A 14,339-nucleotide genomic window follows, 5' to 3' on the forward strand; every position below is an offset into this window, starting at 1 on the left:
GCCACGGTAGGGCTCAGTGGGGTGCCTCCGTGAGCGTTGCGGTGGGCGCGACATCGCCTCACGGGGAGGTAGATGTCCGCCAGGTGTGGGGCTGCTAGCGGGCTTCCTTCCCCTGCTACAATCGCAGGAGATCCAGGTCGCGCCTGCGGGGCACGTGACAGGCGCGGCCTAGTGACGTGACTTCCGGTTTGCCGGGCCTGTGACGTCACCGGAAGGGGCCGGAGCTCGCGCGCATCCAGGAAGTGCGCGCGAGCAGCAGAACGCCGGGTGTGTAAAGGACCTGGCGGCGAGGAGCCCACCTGGGGCGATGAACCCACCTGGCCACCTGGGGAGGAAGACCAAGGAGCAGGTAACGCCCTCCTGGGTAGAGAAAAAAAAAAAGGCACACCCACACATGGTACCGGTATGGCCAGTATATAAAGGGTCTGGTAACATACAGAGGTGCTTCCCAGCCCATTATTACAGTGTAAGCTATGGGAGATTCACAAGAGCTGTCACCTAGGCAACATCATCTGCTGCAGAAGCAGCCCTCAGGGGAGCCCTCACAACTAGTGGTGCAGCGTCATTCCCGGCTAGGGTCTGGTCGTTCAGCTAGAAAAGCTACCACTAAGAGCAGGAAGGACGGTCCAGTGCGGCGTGATTCCTCGCCAAGCATGTTGGATTCTTCTGCTTCTACGGTACCGAAGGTTCTGTGGGGTGAGTGGAATCTTCGTAAAAGTTCTACTAATGTTTCCTCCTTCTTTCTATCTATAACTTTCTTTTAGAGCAAGAAATGTTCCTCAAAATCCAAACACAGAGAATGTGCCTTATGTAGCTGTCCACTCCCTGATTCATATACCAAGAAGTTATGCCAGCTTTGTATTAGCAACATGATGTCGGAGGAAACCCCAGATTTTTCCCTAGGCCTAAGAACTTTAATAAGGGAAGAAATAGGCAAAGCCTTGCAGGGTTCAGAGTCTGGGCATATTCCTCAAGAAACCCAGTCGGGTTCAGACTCTGACCGCCTTCTCTTCTTCTGACAGTGAGCCAGATAGACAGTGCTTTCCCCTGAAGGAGGTTGATGCCCTAGTAAAGGCTGTCCGATCTACAATGGGGATAGTGGACACGAGGGCAGAGAAGTCAGCTGAGGATGTGATGTTTGGTGGTCTGGGACTAAAGAAAAGAAGGGGCTTTCCGGTAAATTCAAAGGTGAAAGACCTCATTGATGAGGAGTGGAGAAAGCCTGACAAGAAGGGTAGTGTTTCTCCATCCTTTAAAAGGAGATATCCATTTGAGGATGCTATGTGTTCCTCCTGGTTAAAAGCACCCAAACTGGATGTTGCTGTTACCAAAGCAGCGAGAAGAACTTCCCTCCCGTTCGATGATTCGGGTGCATTGGGAGACCCCCTGGACAGATGGGCTGATACTTTCTTGAAAGGTGCATGGGAGACAGCTGCGGGAGCACTAAAGCCTACAGTAGCAGCTACCTGCACATCCAGAGCCCTGATGGTTTGGCTTGAACAGCTAAACAGTCAGTTGAAGGATGGGGCTTCTAGGAAATACATTATTTCTTCTCTTCCACTGGTTCAGGGGGCGGCAGCCTTTCTTGCTGATGCATCTGCGGACTCAGTAAGGTTGGCAACAAAATCAGCAGCACTGTCAAATGCAGCTCGGCGGGCCTTGTGGATTAAATGCTGGCCGGGGGATTTACAGACTAAATCCAGACTGTGCACAGTCCCGTGCGAAGGAGAATACCTCTTTGGTCAGACCATGGATGACTTACTGGAGAAAGCTGGGGACCCTAAGAAGGGGTTTCCATCAGTAGCTCTACCCTCCTTTAGGAGATCGTTCCGGAAGAGGAAATATTTCCGGAAAAGATATTTCAGGGAGCAAGACAAGTCTGACGAAAGGGGTCGAAAAGGTAGAGGTCTACTCTTTGGTCCGTCTCCAAAAATTGAGCAGAAGCCAGGCGATACACAATCAGCCCTGGTGGGAGGGAGATTGTCATTATTTGTCCCAGCTTGGGAACAGATTTCTCATAGCAATTGGATTTTAAGCCTGATTAAGTATGGTCTTAAATTTCAATTTAAAGCATTGCCTCACAAAAGATTCATGGTTGTTCCCTCCAGTTCTTCCCCAGAACACCAGGCTGCCCTCGTTCGGAAATACAAGCCCTAATAAGAAAACACGTCCTGATTGATGTTCCGGAGGCTGAAAAGGGTCTCTGTTTCTACTCCCCGCTCTTCTTGGTTCCGAAACCGGATGGAAGTTTCGGGACAATCATAAATCTGAAATCCCTGAATAATTTCCTTAAAATACATACCTTTTAAAATGGAGTCTTTAAAATCCGTAATAAAGTTACTTTTTCCCCACTGCTATATGGTAGTGCTCGATCTCAAAGATGCGTATTACCATATCCCAATTCATAGTGACTATCAGAAATACTTGAGGCTGGCCATTGAAATTGACGGGGTGGTTAAACACTTTCAATACACTGCACTCCCCTTTGGTTTAGCTATAGCCCCGCGAGTTTTTACTAAAGTAATGGCGGAAGTTATGGCCCATGTAAGAGAAAGGGACATTCTAATTATCCCTTACCTGGATGATCTCCTGATAGTGGGGAACTCGTTTGTTCAGTGCGAGACCCACCTGCGGGAGACCATGTCTGTCTTAAAGAGCTTGGGGTGGTTTCTAAATTTAGAAAAGTCTAGACTATCTCCACTCAAGGTACAACAATATCTGGGGGTCATATTAGATTCTAGGAAACAGCTATGTTGTCTTCCAGAAGAAAAAATTAATAGAATCCGGGGGTTGGTAGCACAGTGTATACGTAAACCTTCTATGTCACTCCGTAAGGCCATGTCACTGTTGGGAACCTTCACCTCCACTTTTCCTGCGGTTCGTTGGTCACAATTACATTCAAGAGCTTTTCAGTGGGATGTGTTGTACAATAACGCCGCTTTAGAGGGCCATCTAGACCGTGAGTTTACTCTAGGTCCTCGTGCCATACGGTCCCTTCGTTGGTAGTTACGACAAGACAATCTTGCTCAAGGGGTTCCCTGGGAATGTAGTCCAACTGCAGTCTTGTCCACTGATGCAAGTGCTGCAGGTTGGGGAGCTCACTTTGAAGGGAAATTAGTACAGGGAACCTGGTCAAGCAGTGAGCGACAGTTGTCATCAAATGCTAAGGAGCTTCTGGCGGTGCAGCATGCGTTCAACTAGTTCCTTATATATTTACAGGGCCAGCATGTCCGTATACTCTCGGACAATCAAGTCACGGTAGCTTACATAAACCACCAAGGGGGAACCCGCTCAAGAGTCTTGATGAGGGTAGCGAACACACTTCTGCAGAAAGTCGAAGATCATTGTCCCTCTCTTTCGGCTACTCATCTAAAAGGGAAGGAAAACATCACAGCGGATTTCCTCAGCCGTACTTCTGTAAAAGTGGGAGAGTCGTCCCTAAATACGCAAATATTCTCCAGAATCGTAGAAATGTGGGGCCTTCCGACTGTGGACTTATTCGCAACAAGGGCCAATCGGAAAGTGGTAAATTTTTGTTCCTTAGACCCCAGAGAGGGACCCCTGGCAGTGGACACCTTCATGGTTCCCTGGAGATTCACTCTGGCATATGCTTTCCCTCCCATGATCCTGCTCCCAGCAGTGATAAGAAAGATCAGGGCAGACGGGGCCAGAATGATACTCATATGCCCCTTTTGGCCCAAAAGACCGTGGTTCCCTTGTCTCCGGAAGATGTCCATATCAGATCCCTGGGTTCTTCCGGAGATTCCGGACCTCCTCACTCAAGGGCCCCTTTCCCATCCTCCAGCCTCGAGTCTACATTTGACGGCGTGGAATTTGAGAGGGTGTTATTGACCAACAAAGGATTCCCCGCAAATGTAGTGAATACTCTCCTGGCTAGCAGAAAACCTGTTACCACCCGTATCTATGCCAGGACCTGGAGAAAGTTTCTGTCCTTTGCAGAAGTTAAGGTGGAGGAGGGCCCCCCTATTGGGAAAATTCTGGAATTTCTGCAGCAGGGCTTAGAATTGGGTCTCACTACCAGTACCTTGAAAGAACAGGTGTCGGCGTTGGGAGCTTTATTTTCTTCCGATATTGCAGATAACTATTGGATAGCCCTTTTTATAAAAGCTTCCTTTAGGTGTAGACCCATTACTAAAGTAAAGATGTCTCCCTGGGATTTGAATTTTGTCTTGGATGCCTTGACCAGTCCTCCTTTTGAGCCACTAGATTTGGTCCCCCCCAAAATTATTTTCCTAAAGACGGTCCTGTTAGTAGCCCTAACTTCAGCCAGGAGAGTCAGTGACCTACAGGCCCTTTCAATATGCCCTCCATTTACGCAAATTCTGGTCGATAGGATTATATTAAAACCTGATCCAGCCTTTCTTCCTAAAGTGGCCACTCGATTCCATAGAACCCAGGAGATAGTTCTCCCGACTTTTTGCTTCCCGCCCAAAAATCAAAAGGAGGAGAGGCTTCACACTTTGGACGTTAGGAGGTGCGTACTAAAGTACTTAGATGTATCACGTGGGTTTAGAAAGGATAAGTCCCTATTTATATGCTATCGGGGGGCTAGAAAGGGTTGTAAGGCCTCAAAGGCTACAATCGCTAGATGGATCAAGGAGGCCATTTCCCTCGCATACTCCTCGGTGGATAAAGAGATACCAGAGGGGTTTAGGGCACATTCTACCAGAGCGGTATCAACCTCCTGGGCGGAGAAGACAGGGCTTTCCATTGAGGAAATTTGTAAGGCTGCCACTTGGTCTTCTCCCTCTACTTTCTATAGGCACTATAGATTGGATCTGGGTGGCTCTGCAGATCTCACTTTCGGGAGAAGGGTGCTTCAAGCTGTGGTCCCTCCCTAATTTCCTTCGTCTCTGTAATTCTCTCGTGGTGCTGTCATGGGAGACCGAGTAAAGGCTTAGTTACTTACCTGTAATGGGATTTTTCGGAGCCCATGACAGCACCTTTATATTCCCTCCCTTCACTGGTGTTGTGCACTCCCGTAGAGTTGATTTCTTTTTGTGCACCCTTGCGGGAAATTGATGAAAAGTAATGTATTTAATGTGATTTATGTTTTGTTATAACTAACCTTGGCGGTACTCTCATGCTCTGTTAACTAAACTGAGGCGGGAAGAGAGGGCCGCCCTTTCTAACCTGTAGGTTTCCTGTCCTTGATGGGCGGATCCTCTCTCTCGTGGTGCTGTCATGGGCTCCGAAAAATCCCGCTACCGGTAAGTAAGGCTTTTCTTGCCATAATACAAATTCTAACAGTCTATTCAGTAGGACTATCAGCTGTGTATCCACCTGACTTCTGCACAACACAACTGATGGTCCCAACCCCATTTATAAGGCAAGAAATCCCACTTATTAAACCTGACAGGGCACACCTGTGAAGTGAAAACCATTTCCGGTGTCTACCTCTTGAAGCTCATCAAGAGAATGCCAAGAGTGTGCAAAGCAGTCATCAAAGCAAAAGGTGGCTACTTTGAAGAACCTAGAATATAAGACATATTTTCAGTTGTTTCACACTTTTTTGTTAAGTATATAATTCCACATGTGTTAATTCATAGTTTTGATGCCTTCAGTGTGAATGTACAATTTTCATAGTCCTGAAAATACAGAAAAATCTTTAAATGAGAAGATGTGTCCAAACTTTTGGTCTGTACTGTATATATGTATATATACAGTGTGTGTGTGTATATTATTATATACACATATATTATATATATATATATATAATTATATATATATAATAATTATTGTGTGTATATTGTGTGTATGAAGCGTATATAAAAAATGATGTTGCTTGAGCTGTTTTGGATCACATAGCAGCCCAAAGGGTGAGAAATGGGGTAAGGCCACGGTCCCACTATCAGTATTTGGTCCGTATTCGGTCAGTATTTTTTCTCAGGAGTGGAATCCAAAACCAGATGAGGAACAATCAGAGAAAAGGTATAATAAAAACAAGTCACACATTTTGCATTTATCACCCACTCCTGAGAAAACATACTGATAGTGGGGCCGTGGCCTTAAAGGTAATCCTTCCCCCTATCCTCTTCATTGCATGTGATGAATCAGGATAGAGGGGCCCGATTGCTTTATCTTCAGCGGTAGGGGTCCACAGCCAGGATTTTCCCCTATTAGAGGATGACCGGTCCCCTCTCCTCCATGACACCGTACACGCTTGCTACTCTCCAGGATAGCTGTACTTATACACTGCCATTTCTGAGCCACTCAGGGGGCAGAAGACCCCCCCTCCCCCACACCCTACATCAAGGGATCCCAGAGATGACCGCACCACTGATATTTCACCACTTGGCTCCTTTCTGGACATAAAATGTGTGTGAGCAGATGGTAGGGGGCCGCATAGCAGCCCCCTGAGGTTGTGTACCCTTGTGCTAAGCCGTGCCTCTGTTGGTCCATAGAAGTCGTTGGGGTTCATGCACACTAACATATTATGGGACTGTGACTTGGTACCATTGACATTTTTTGACCTCTACCAACAGAGGATTATGGATAAACCGGTAATGGTATGGGCTCGCCACATTACCAGTAATAAATTTTAGTTTTTAATCTGTTTGAAAACCGCTGCAGCCCTCATGACTGGGCCGAGCGTTGTCCGATATGTGCGGCCCTGCTTTGAACATGTCAATTACTTGTTTTCTATTAATTATGTTAATGTCTTCCTTTATTTTAGGAAAAATTAATCCTATTCAGACTTATCTAGATTGAATAGAGGAAAATAGACCTTTCCCTATTAAATCTGTCACTTTGTAGGATGCAGCTGAGAATTGCTTGTATCAGTCTTTAGTCACGTGTGTTATTCCATCTGTCGCTGCTGCGTTACACGGTGATGTTTTGTTTTTTTTTCCATTTGTTCTAGGAAGTTCCTATTCTGATGACGCGAGCAATGTCTTCCAAGGGCCTGGTAATGGCTTTGTGGAAAACCAAGCTGGGTGAGGTTCTAGCTAGCTCTGATACACAATCTGGTGATAATCTGAAAATACCCTAATTAACACAAATGATTCTCTTCAGTGTATTGCCATACTGAGAGATAACACTAAAGCTGTAGGGACACGTAGCGCACTGTGTATACACATACACTATACGCCAGCACACTGTCATTAATTCATATGTGCACAGAAGCGATGCAACCTGGATCTTAACAAAAATGTTAGGAAAGTGTCTTACCTTTTTTTTTGCTCAAAGCAATAGTAGTATTCATTAATTGCAGTGTGCTGACGTATAGTGTATGAATATACACTGCTCAAAATAATAAAGGGAACACTCAACACCTCCTAGATCTGAATGAATGGAATATTCTCATTGAATACTTTGTTCTGTACAAAGTTGAATGTGCTGACAACAAAATCACACAAAAATCATCAATGGAAATCAAATTTATTAACCAATGGAGGCTTGGATTTGGAGTCACCCCCAAAATTAAAGTGGAAAAACACACTACAGGCTGATCCAACTTTGATGTAATGTCCTTAAAACAAGTAAAAATGAGTCTCAGTATTGTGTGTGGCCTCCACGTGCCTGTATGACCTCCCTACAACGCCTGGGCATGCTCCTGATGAGGTTGTGGATGGTCTCCTGTTGGATCTCCTTCCAGACCTGGACTAAAGCATCCGCCAACTCCTGGACAGTCTGTGGTGCAACGTGACGTTGGTGGATGGAGCGAGACATGATGTCCCAGATGTGCTCAATCAGATTCAGGTCTGGGGAACGGGCGGGCCAGTCCATAGCTTCAATGCGTTCATCTTGCAGGAACTGCTGACACACTCCAGCCACATGAGGTCTGGCATTGTCCTGCATTAGGATGAACCCAGGGCCAACCGCATCAGCAAATGGGCCCACAAGGGGTCTGAGGATCTCATCTTGGTGCCTAATGGCAGTCAGGCTACCTCTGGCGATCACATGGAGGGCTGTGCGGCCCTCCAAAGAAATGCCACCCCACACCATTACTGACCCACTGCCAAACCGGTCATGCTGAAGGATGTTGCAGGCAGCAGATCGCTCTCCACGGCATCTCCAGACTCTGTCACGTCTGTCACATGTGCTCAGTGTGAACCTGCTTTCATCTGTGAAGAGCACAGCGCGCCGTTGGCAACTTTGCCAATCCTGGTGTTCTTTGGCATTTCTTTGGAGGGCCGCACAGTCCACCATGTGCTCGCCAGAGGTAGCCTGACTGCCATTAGGTACGGAGATGAGATCCTCAGACCCCTTGTGAGACCATATGCTGGTGCGGTTGGCTCTGGGTTCCTCCTAATGCAGAACAATGCCAGACCTCATGTGGCTGGAGTGTGTCAGCAGTTCCTGCAAGATGAAGGCATTGAAGCTATGGACGGCCCGCCCTTTCCCCAGACCTGAATATGATTGAGCACATCTGGGACATCATCTCTCGCTCCATCCACCAATGTCACGTTGCAGTACAGACTGTCCAGGAGTTGGCGGATGCTTTAGTCCAGGTCTGGGAGGAGATCCCACAGGAGACCATCCGCAACCTCATCAGGAGCATGCCCAGGCGTTGTAGGGAGGTCATACAGGCACGTGGAGGCCACACACAATACTGAGCCTCATTTTGACTTATTTTAAGGACATTACATCAAAGTTGGATCAACCTGTAGTGTGTTTTTCCATTTTAATTTTGGGGGTGACTCCAAATCCAGGCCTCCATTGGTTAATAAATTTGATTTCCATTGATGATTTTTGTGTGATTTTGTTGTCACCACATTCAACTTTGTACAGAACAAAGTATTCAATGAGAATATTTCATTCCTTCAGATCTAGGATGTGTTATTTGAGTGTTCCCTTTATTTTTTTGAGCAGTGTACATTGCACACATACGCTGTGGTCAGTATACGAGGGTCAGTCAATAAGTAATGTCTCCTATTTTTTTTTCTTCTTTTAATTGGCAAGAAATTCAAATGCAATCACATAGGTTGAAAACCACAACATTAATGATTAATTTGTCACTTTTCAATATAATCTCCATCCATTTCCACAGTCTTGGTCCACCGTTTAACAAGGGCATGTATTCCAGCATGGTAAAAAGCATTCTTGGGACCCACCGTGCACAAACTTTTCTGTATCCCAGTTGTCCAATAATTTTCATCACACTGCCTTTACTGAGGCAGATAGTGCCACACAATTCATCTGCAATCACCCGGCGGTCACCACGAATGATGTCATCGACTCGCTGAATGTTGCTTGGAGTCACTGCGGTTACTGGCCTGCCACTCCGCATTTTGTCAGCCAACGGTGATGGCCCTTCAGCTGTGTTACAGCGACGAACCCATCGTCTAACAGTACTGACATCCACTGTTGCATCACCGTACACATTTCTCATGAATTCGAATGGGCGTTTCACCTTCTGCATGCAAGAATTCAATCACAGAACGTTATCTAATACGAACATTGATGTCAGACATTTTGCAAACGGATACAGTCCTGCCACCTGTTGGTGCAGGAAGTTGCAGTTGCTGTGGATTGGAGAAGAAGGTTTGAGGAATTGTGCCAAATTCAAATATTTAACATAACAACTACCTTATTTAAGGAGAAAAAAAATAGGAGGCATTACTTATTGACTGACCCTCGTATATGTGTATTTGTGCACATGCATATTTAATACAATAAGGCCGCATTCACATGTTCAGTATTTGGTCAGTATTTTACGTCACTAGTTGTAAGCCATGATCAGAAGTGGTGACGTGTTTCTATTATACTTTTCCTCTGATCCTTCCACACCTTGTTTTGGCTTATAAATACTGATGTAAAATACTGAACGTGTGAACATGGCCCTAGTGTAGTCTCTCTATTTTTTTCTGTGTTGTATTTGAGCATTGGAGCTAATAATTCAGTATGGCGTCACATTGCGGCCTGTGACCTATTGAGACTGCAGCACAGTTTCACAAACTCTTTCGAATGTTTGATTTACTGTTACAAGTTGCATTCAGCTCACTTTCCTTAGACCACAGTGCAAATCCAATGCGACAGTGGCTTGCTTGTAATTTGCCTGTGATTTGTCTATAGATACAGAAATGTGTCTGTATATATAATGTCAGGCAGACTGTGGGTGCTTACTAGGTCCCTAGAACTAGGGGCGCCCTAGTCCATCCCTGTCCCCCCAGATTACTCCTGAAGGTGGAGACACCGGGTTCGGATGCCTTGCTATACTCCTGTATTAACCTTTTATTTGTCCCCGCCCCCACCCAAGGAGGTGGGAAACCAAAGTGTATAGGATAACACTAACTAGACAAACAAGGGAAGACTGAAAGGGATAAATGAAAATAACAATCATACAAAATACACATACCAAGCAGAGTGGAACACCAGGGAGTTAAAGGAGAAACCAAATAGAAGAGGATGAGGATATGCACACAGACAAAACTCCAAGCAAAAATCTCCTGACAAATCTCCAAACTCCAAACCACAGACTACACCTCCAGAACCAGGCAGTAAGAACTAACACTGGCAATTCCTAAGTACTAGAGGCGAGCATATATAGCAGAGGGAAGTGGCCAACACTGAACAGCTGAGACAATCCAGGTAGGAAAGCTCAAGAAGCTTCAACTGAACAGATTAACCCCTGCACTGGTAGCGAGGAAAACCTGCTGTGTTAAAGGGAACCTGTCACCCCCTGGCACTCATTTAAGCTATAACTATGGGCATACAGGTAATAGAATGATTAAACTATTCTTACCTGTATGCCTCACTGCTAGCTGCAGTCTAGATGTTGAGAAATACACTTTTAATCTTTTATGTTAATGATTTCTTCCAGGCTCTGAGGCGTGCGGTGCCTGGAAGGAATCCCTGCCTACTCTCCATTACAATACCAACCCCCTCCCATGCACATCACACTGCCCTGTGACGTGCCGTTGCCTGCGCACTGCACTCACGCAGTTCTTTCTACCTTATCTGCCCTTCTTTGGGCAGTGTTTTCACCCTGTTTCTGTTCAGGCGCCAGAGAGTCACTGCGTCTGTTCAGTGACACGTCCGTAAAAATCGGACCGTAATGCACTGACTGGCCTGTGGCTCTCCTGACACACGCGTGACAGCTTCATATATTTCTATACAGCTTCACCTTCGGGTCTGGAGAGCCACCGACCAGTCCATGCATTGCAATCCGATTTTGGTCTGATTTATACGGCCGTCTGACTGCACCCTCTTTGGGATAAAAGTTCACCGTTCTGCTGATGGATGTGGGTCCCAGTAGTGGATAGGTGGTATTTTGTTTTCATGTGAATATCACACGTATCCACCACTGGGACGATCACCAATCAGCAGAACGGGGGACTTTTCTCCCATGGGAATGGAGCGGCACTGCACATGCTCCACCGCTGCTCCGGTCATTCCCTATGGAGCTGCCAACAGCTGTGCTCATCTTTTTCCGGCAACCCCATAGGGAATTAATGGAGCGGTGGCCTGACTTCCAACCTGCCACACCATTTTGTAACAGTGATAAAAATTCCCTGTTCTGCAGGTCCCAACGTTCGGACTCCCCACCCACCGATTAGCAAGTCTGTAGGTAGATGATGACTTGTTTTCACCGGACAACCTCTTTAATATCATCAACATAACTAGATGAAGGGTGTATTCATTTAGAGTTAAGGGACACATTGTTAGATTGTTTTTCTTCCACCCTTGGGAATGGTACAGTCATGTATGGCGTATTGACAGTACATGCCATTAATCTCTGAACGACAACTGTCAGAATAATGGGGTCTTCTCTGTTCAGCACTCTACAGGCAGGCATACGATGAAGTCCAGACATATCTGACATTCTCATAACTCCTCCTGCCTACAACACCTCTTCCCCTTGTCGCGCTCTCTGAAGTGTTGAGCAAACTGGGAGCACGTGCTGCACCGAAAAAAGCATGGCGGGCGGGCGCCTGTGGCCGGACTGGTGGTGGGAGCACGTGACCCCAAATTACATGTTGCACTCTTATGCTCTACAACACGCACAAATTGTGTAAGAATTAATAGATATGAATAAAAATGGTTATTTTTTGTTTTTCTCATCCAGAATGCCTGAAGTGGGGGAGCCATTTATACCAGGTTGTCCTGTGCCCGGCCTGAGCAATAACTACTTCTCAGAGGCATATTATTATTTTCAAGGCATGGTAAGTGATTCTGATAAGTGTGTTGTTGGGGTCCTGGGAAAGGGATCTTTATCTTTGTACAGGGAAGTGGGAAGCAGTCATTAAAATCAGTGATGTTGCTGATGGCACGGCCAGTAAGTGACCCCCGCGGGGGAGCCAGGACTCGCTGCCATGGGGCTGGATTTCCCTGACCTCTCCCATGCACACTGGGGCAGACACTGGATGATCTAGGCCGCTAAACAACCACCAACCGGCTGCAGACGAGCTGATCGGCAGATGTTATAGACTGACAAACCTTCTTTGTATACAGAATGACCATTGATACAACATCCTGTGCACATACATCGGTTTTCAGCAGCACATTGCATGTTTACAATGGAAGATGTGCTGCCGAGAAAAATGATTTTTGCATCTGCTAAAAAAAAACATTGCACCCGACAATTTATCTGGTGATTGCCAGTTCCTTTATTATTGGCCCATCACCCAGTGTAATATTTAATCTTGCACCAAATGTATCACAGTGGCTTAGGCTGTGGATGATGAGGTTTAGTTACCTGAACATATCGGACATGTTGATAGGAGTCAAAAAAGCCAATACAAAGTGAGTCCTCTACAAATGGTAAATAAAAAAATCAATCTTTATTGAGTACATACAGAGTACAAGCAAATAAAAGTTACTTCAGAGTAACAATGCTATCCTATTAAGAAATTAATGTGCCTCCCACTAGGTAAACATTGTCCCTGAGACTCAAATTGCCCACTAGGGGGAGACATTGCTCATGTATAGTGTTGAGCCACCCCCCCCCCCCCCCCCCCCGTAGTGTTCGGGTTTGGTTCGTCGAACACCGGGATGTTCGTAGAACTGTTCGTCGAACACCGTTAAAACCAATGGCAGGCAAACAAAAACACATAGAAAACACCTTCAAAGATGTCCAAAAGCTGACAAACTGCTCAGAAGACACTCTTTATAAAAGCCGGCCGGCAATTCAGCATCGGTACCTGGCAATTTAGAACAGAAAGAATAGAGAATCACACGTAGATTAGATAGATAGAAACATGTCAGTCACATCTATAATAAGTACAGTGATAGTGTTGCTTACTGTACTTGTTATTTAGTGTTAAAATAAAGGATTTATTAAAAAAAACAAAATTGGTGTGAGGTTCCCCGTAATTTTAGTCTCTAGCGGAGGTTAAGCAGACGGCTGGGGCAGATGTTTGAAGCCTGGGAAGGGGGTAATAACCACGGAGCTTCCCAGGCTACTAGCCTTTACTAGCTATTAAAATGGGGGACCCAAAAAAAAATGACATGGGGTCCCCCCTATTTTAATAGCTAGCAAAGGCTAGGCAGACAGCTGGGGGCTGATATTAATAGCCCTGGAAGGGTGCCATGAATATTGGCCCCCTCCCAGGCTAGAAACACCAGCCGTCAGCCGCCCCAGAAATGGCGCATCCATAGGATGCGCCAATTCTGGCACTTAGCCTCGCTCTTCCCACTGCCCTGTAGCGGTGGCAGTGGGGTAATAGGGCTGGGGTTGATGTCAGCTTATAATGCCAGCTGACATCAAGCCCAGGTTAGTAATGGAGAGGCGTCTATAAGACACCCCCATTACTAACCCCATAGTCAAAGTTAAAAAAAAACACAAACACCCAGAATAAAGTCCTTTAATTGAAATAAACACACATTCCTTTAATGTTCTAAATTAAACCATACTTACCATCATGCCCATTCCAGCTGAAGCCAATGTCTTCTGCAATAAAAGTAAAATAATAAACCAACCTCATCCTTACCTTTCCATGGTTCCCAGGACGGCTTCAGCTCTGCTACATTCACATGACAGGCTGGATCGCAGCTGAAAGCTGCCATCCAGCTTGCCATGCCGCAGACACTGAGAAGCGCAGGCATGCTTGCGCTCCTCAGTGTCTCGCTGTGACGGCATCCAGATGAGCCGAGTACATGTCCAATGAACTCTGCTCACCACATGCACATCACTGACAGCGTGGGAGAATTCTCCTGTGCTCAGCGCTTGAGCAGGAGAATTCTCCCACGCTGGGATGGCATTGAGATGACAGGCTGGATCGCAGCTGAGCGCTGCCACCAGCATGCCATCCTTCATAGACCCTGCAGAGCGCAGGCATGCTTGCTCTCTGCAGTGTCTCTGAAGGATGACAAGATGGATGGCAGCGCTCAGCTGCGATCCCGCCTGTCATCAGAATGCAATCCCAGCGTGGGAT

At 46.2% G+C, this 14,339-nt stretch overlaps 1 protein-coding gene across 1 annotated transcript in view; it reads left to right on the forward strand.

Annotated features, from left to right (window-relative positions):
* The window catches only part of RBM11 (RNA binding motif protein 11), a 69,437-nt gene that overhangs the window by 49,285 nt on the left and 5,813 nt on the right, over positions 1–14,339 (forward strand). The window contains exons 3-4 of the mRNA XM_073668239.1: positions 6,884–6,956; positions 12,032–12,128. Coding sequence (XP_073524340.1) covers positions 6,884–6,956; positions 12,032–12,128 — 170 coding nt within the window. The remainder of the gene's footprint in view (positions 1–6,883; positions 6,957–12,031; positions 12,129–14,339) is intronic.

This window comes from Phyllobates terribilis, unplaced genomic scaffold (assembly GCF_046119375.1).
Source record: "Phyllobates terribilis strain yellow unplaced genomic scaffold, ASM4611937v1 Scaffold_2__4_contigs__length_985480577, whole genome shotgun sequence".
Lineage (NCBI taxonomy): Eukaryota > Metazoa > Chordata > Amphibia > Anura > Dendrobatidae > Phyllobates > Phyllobates terribilis.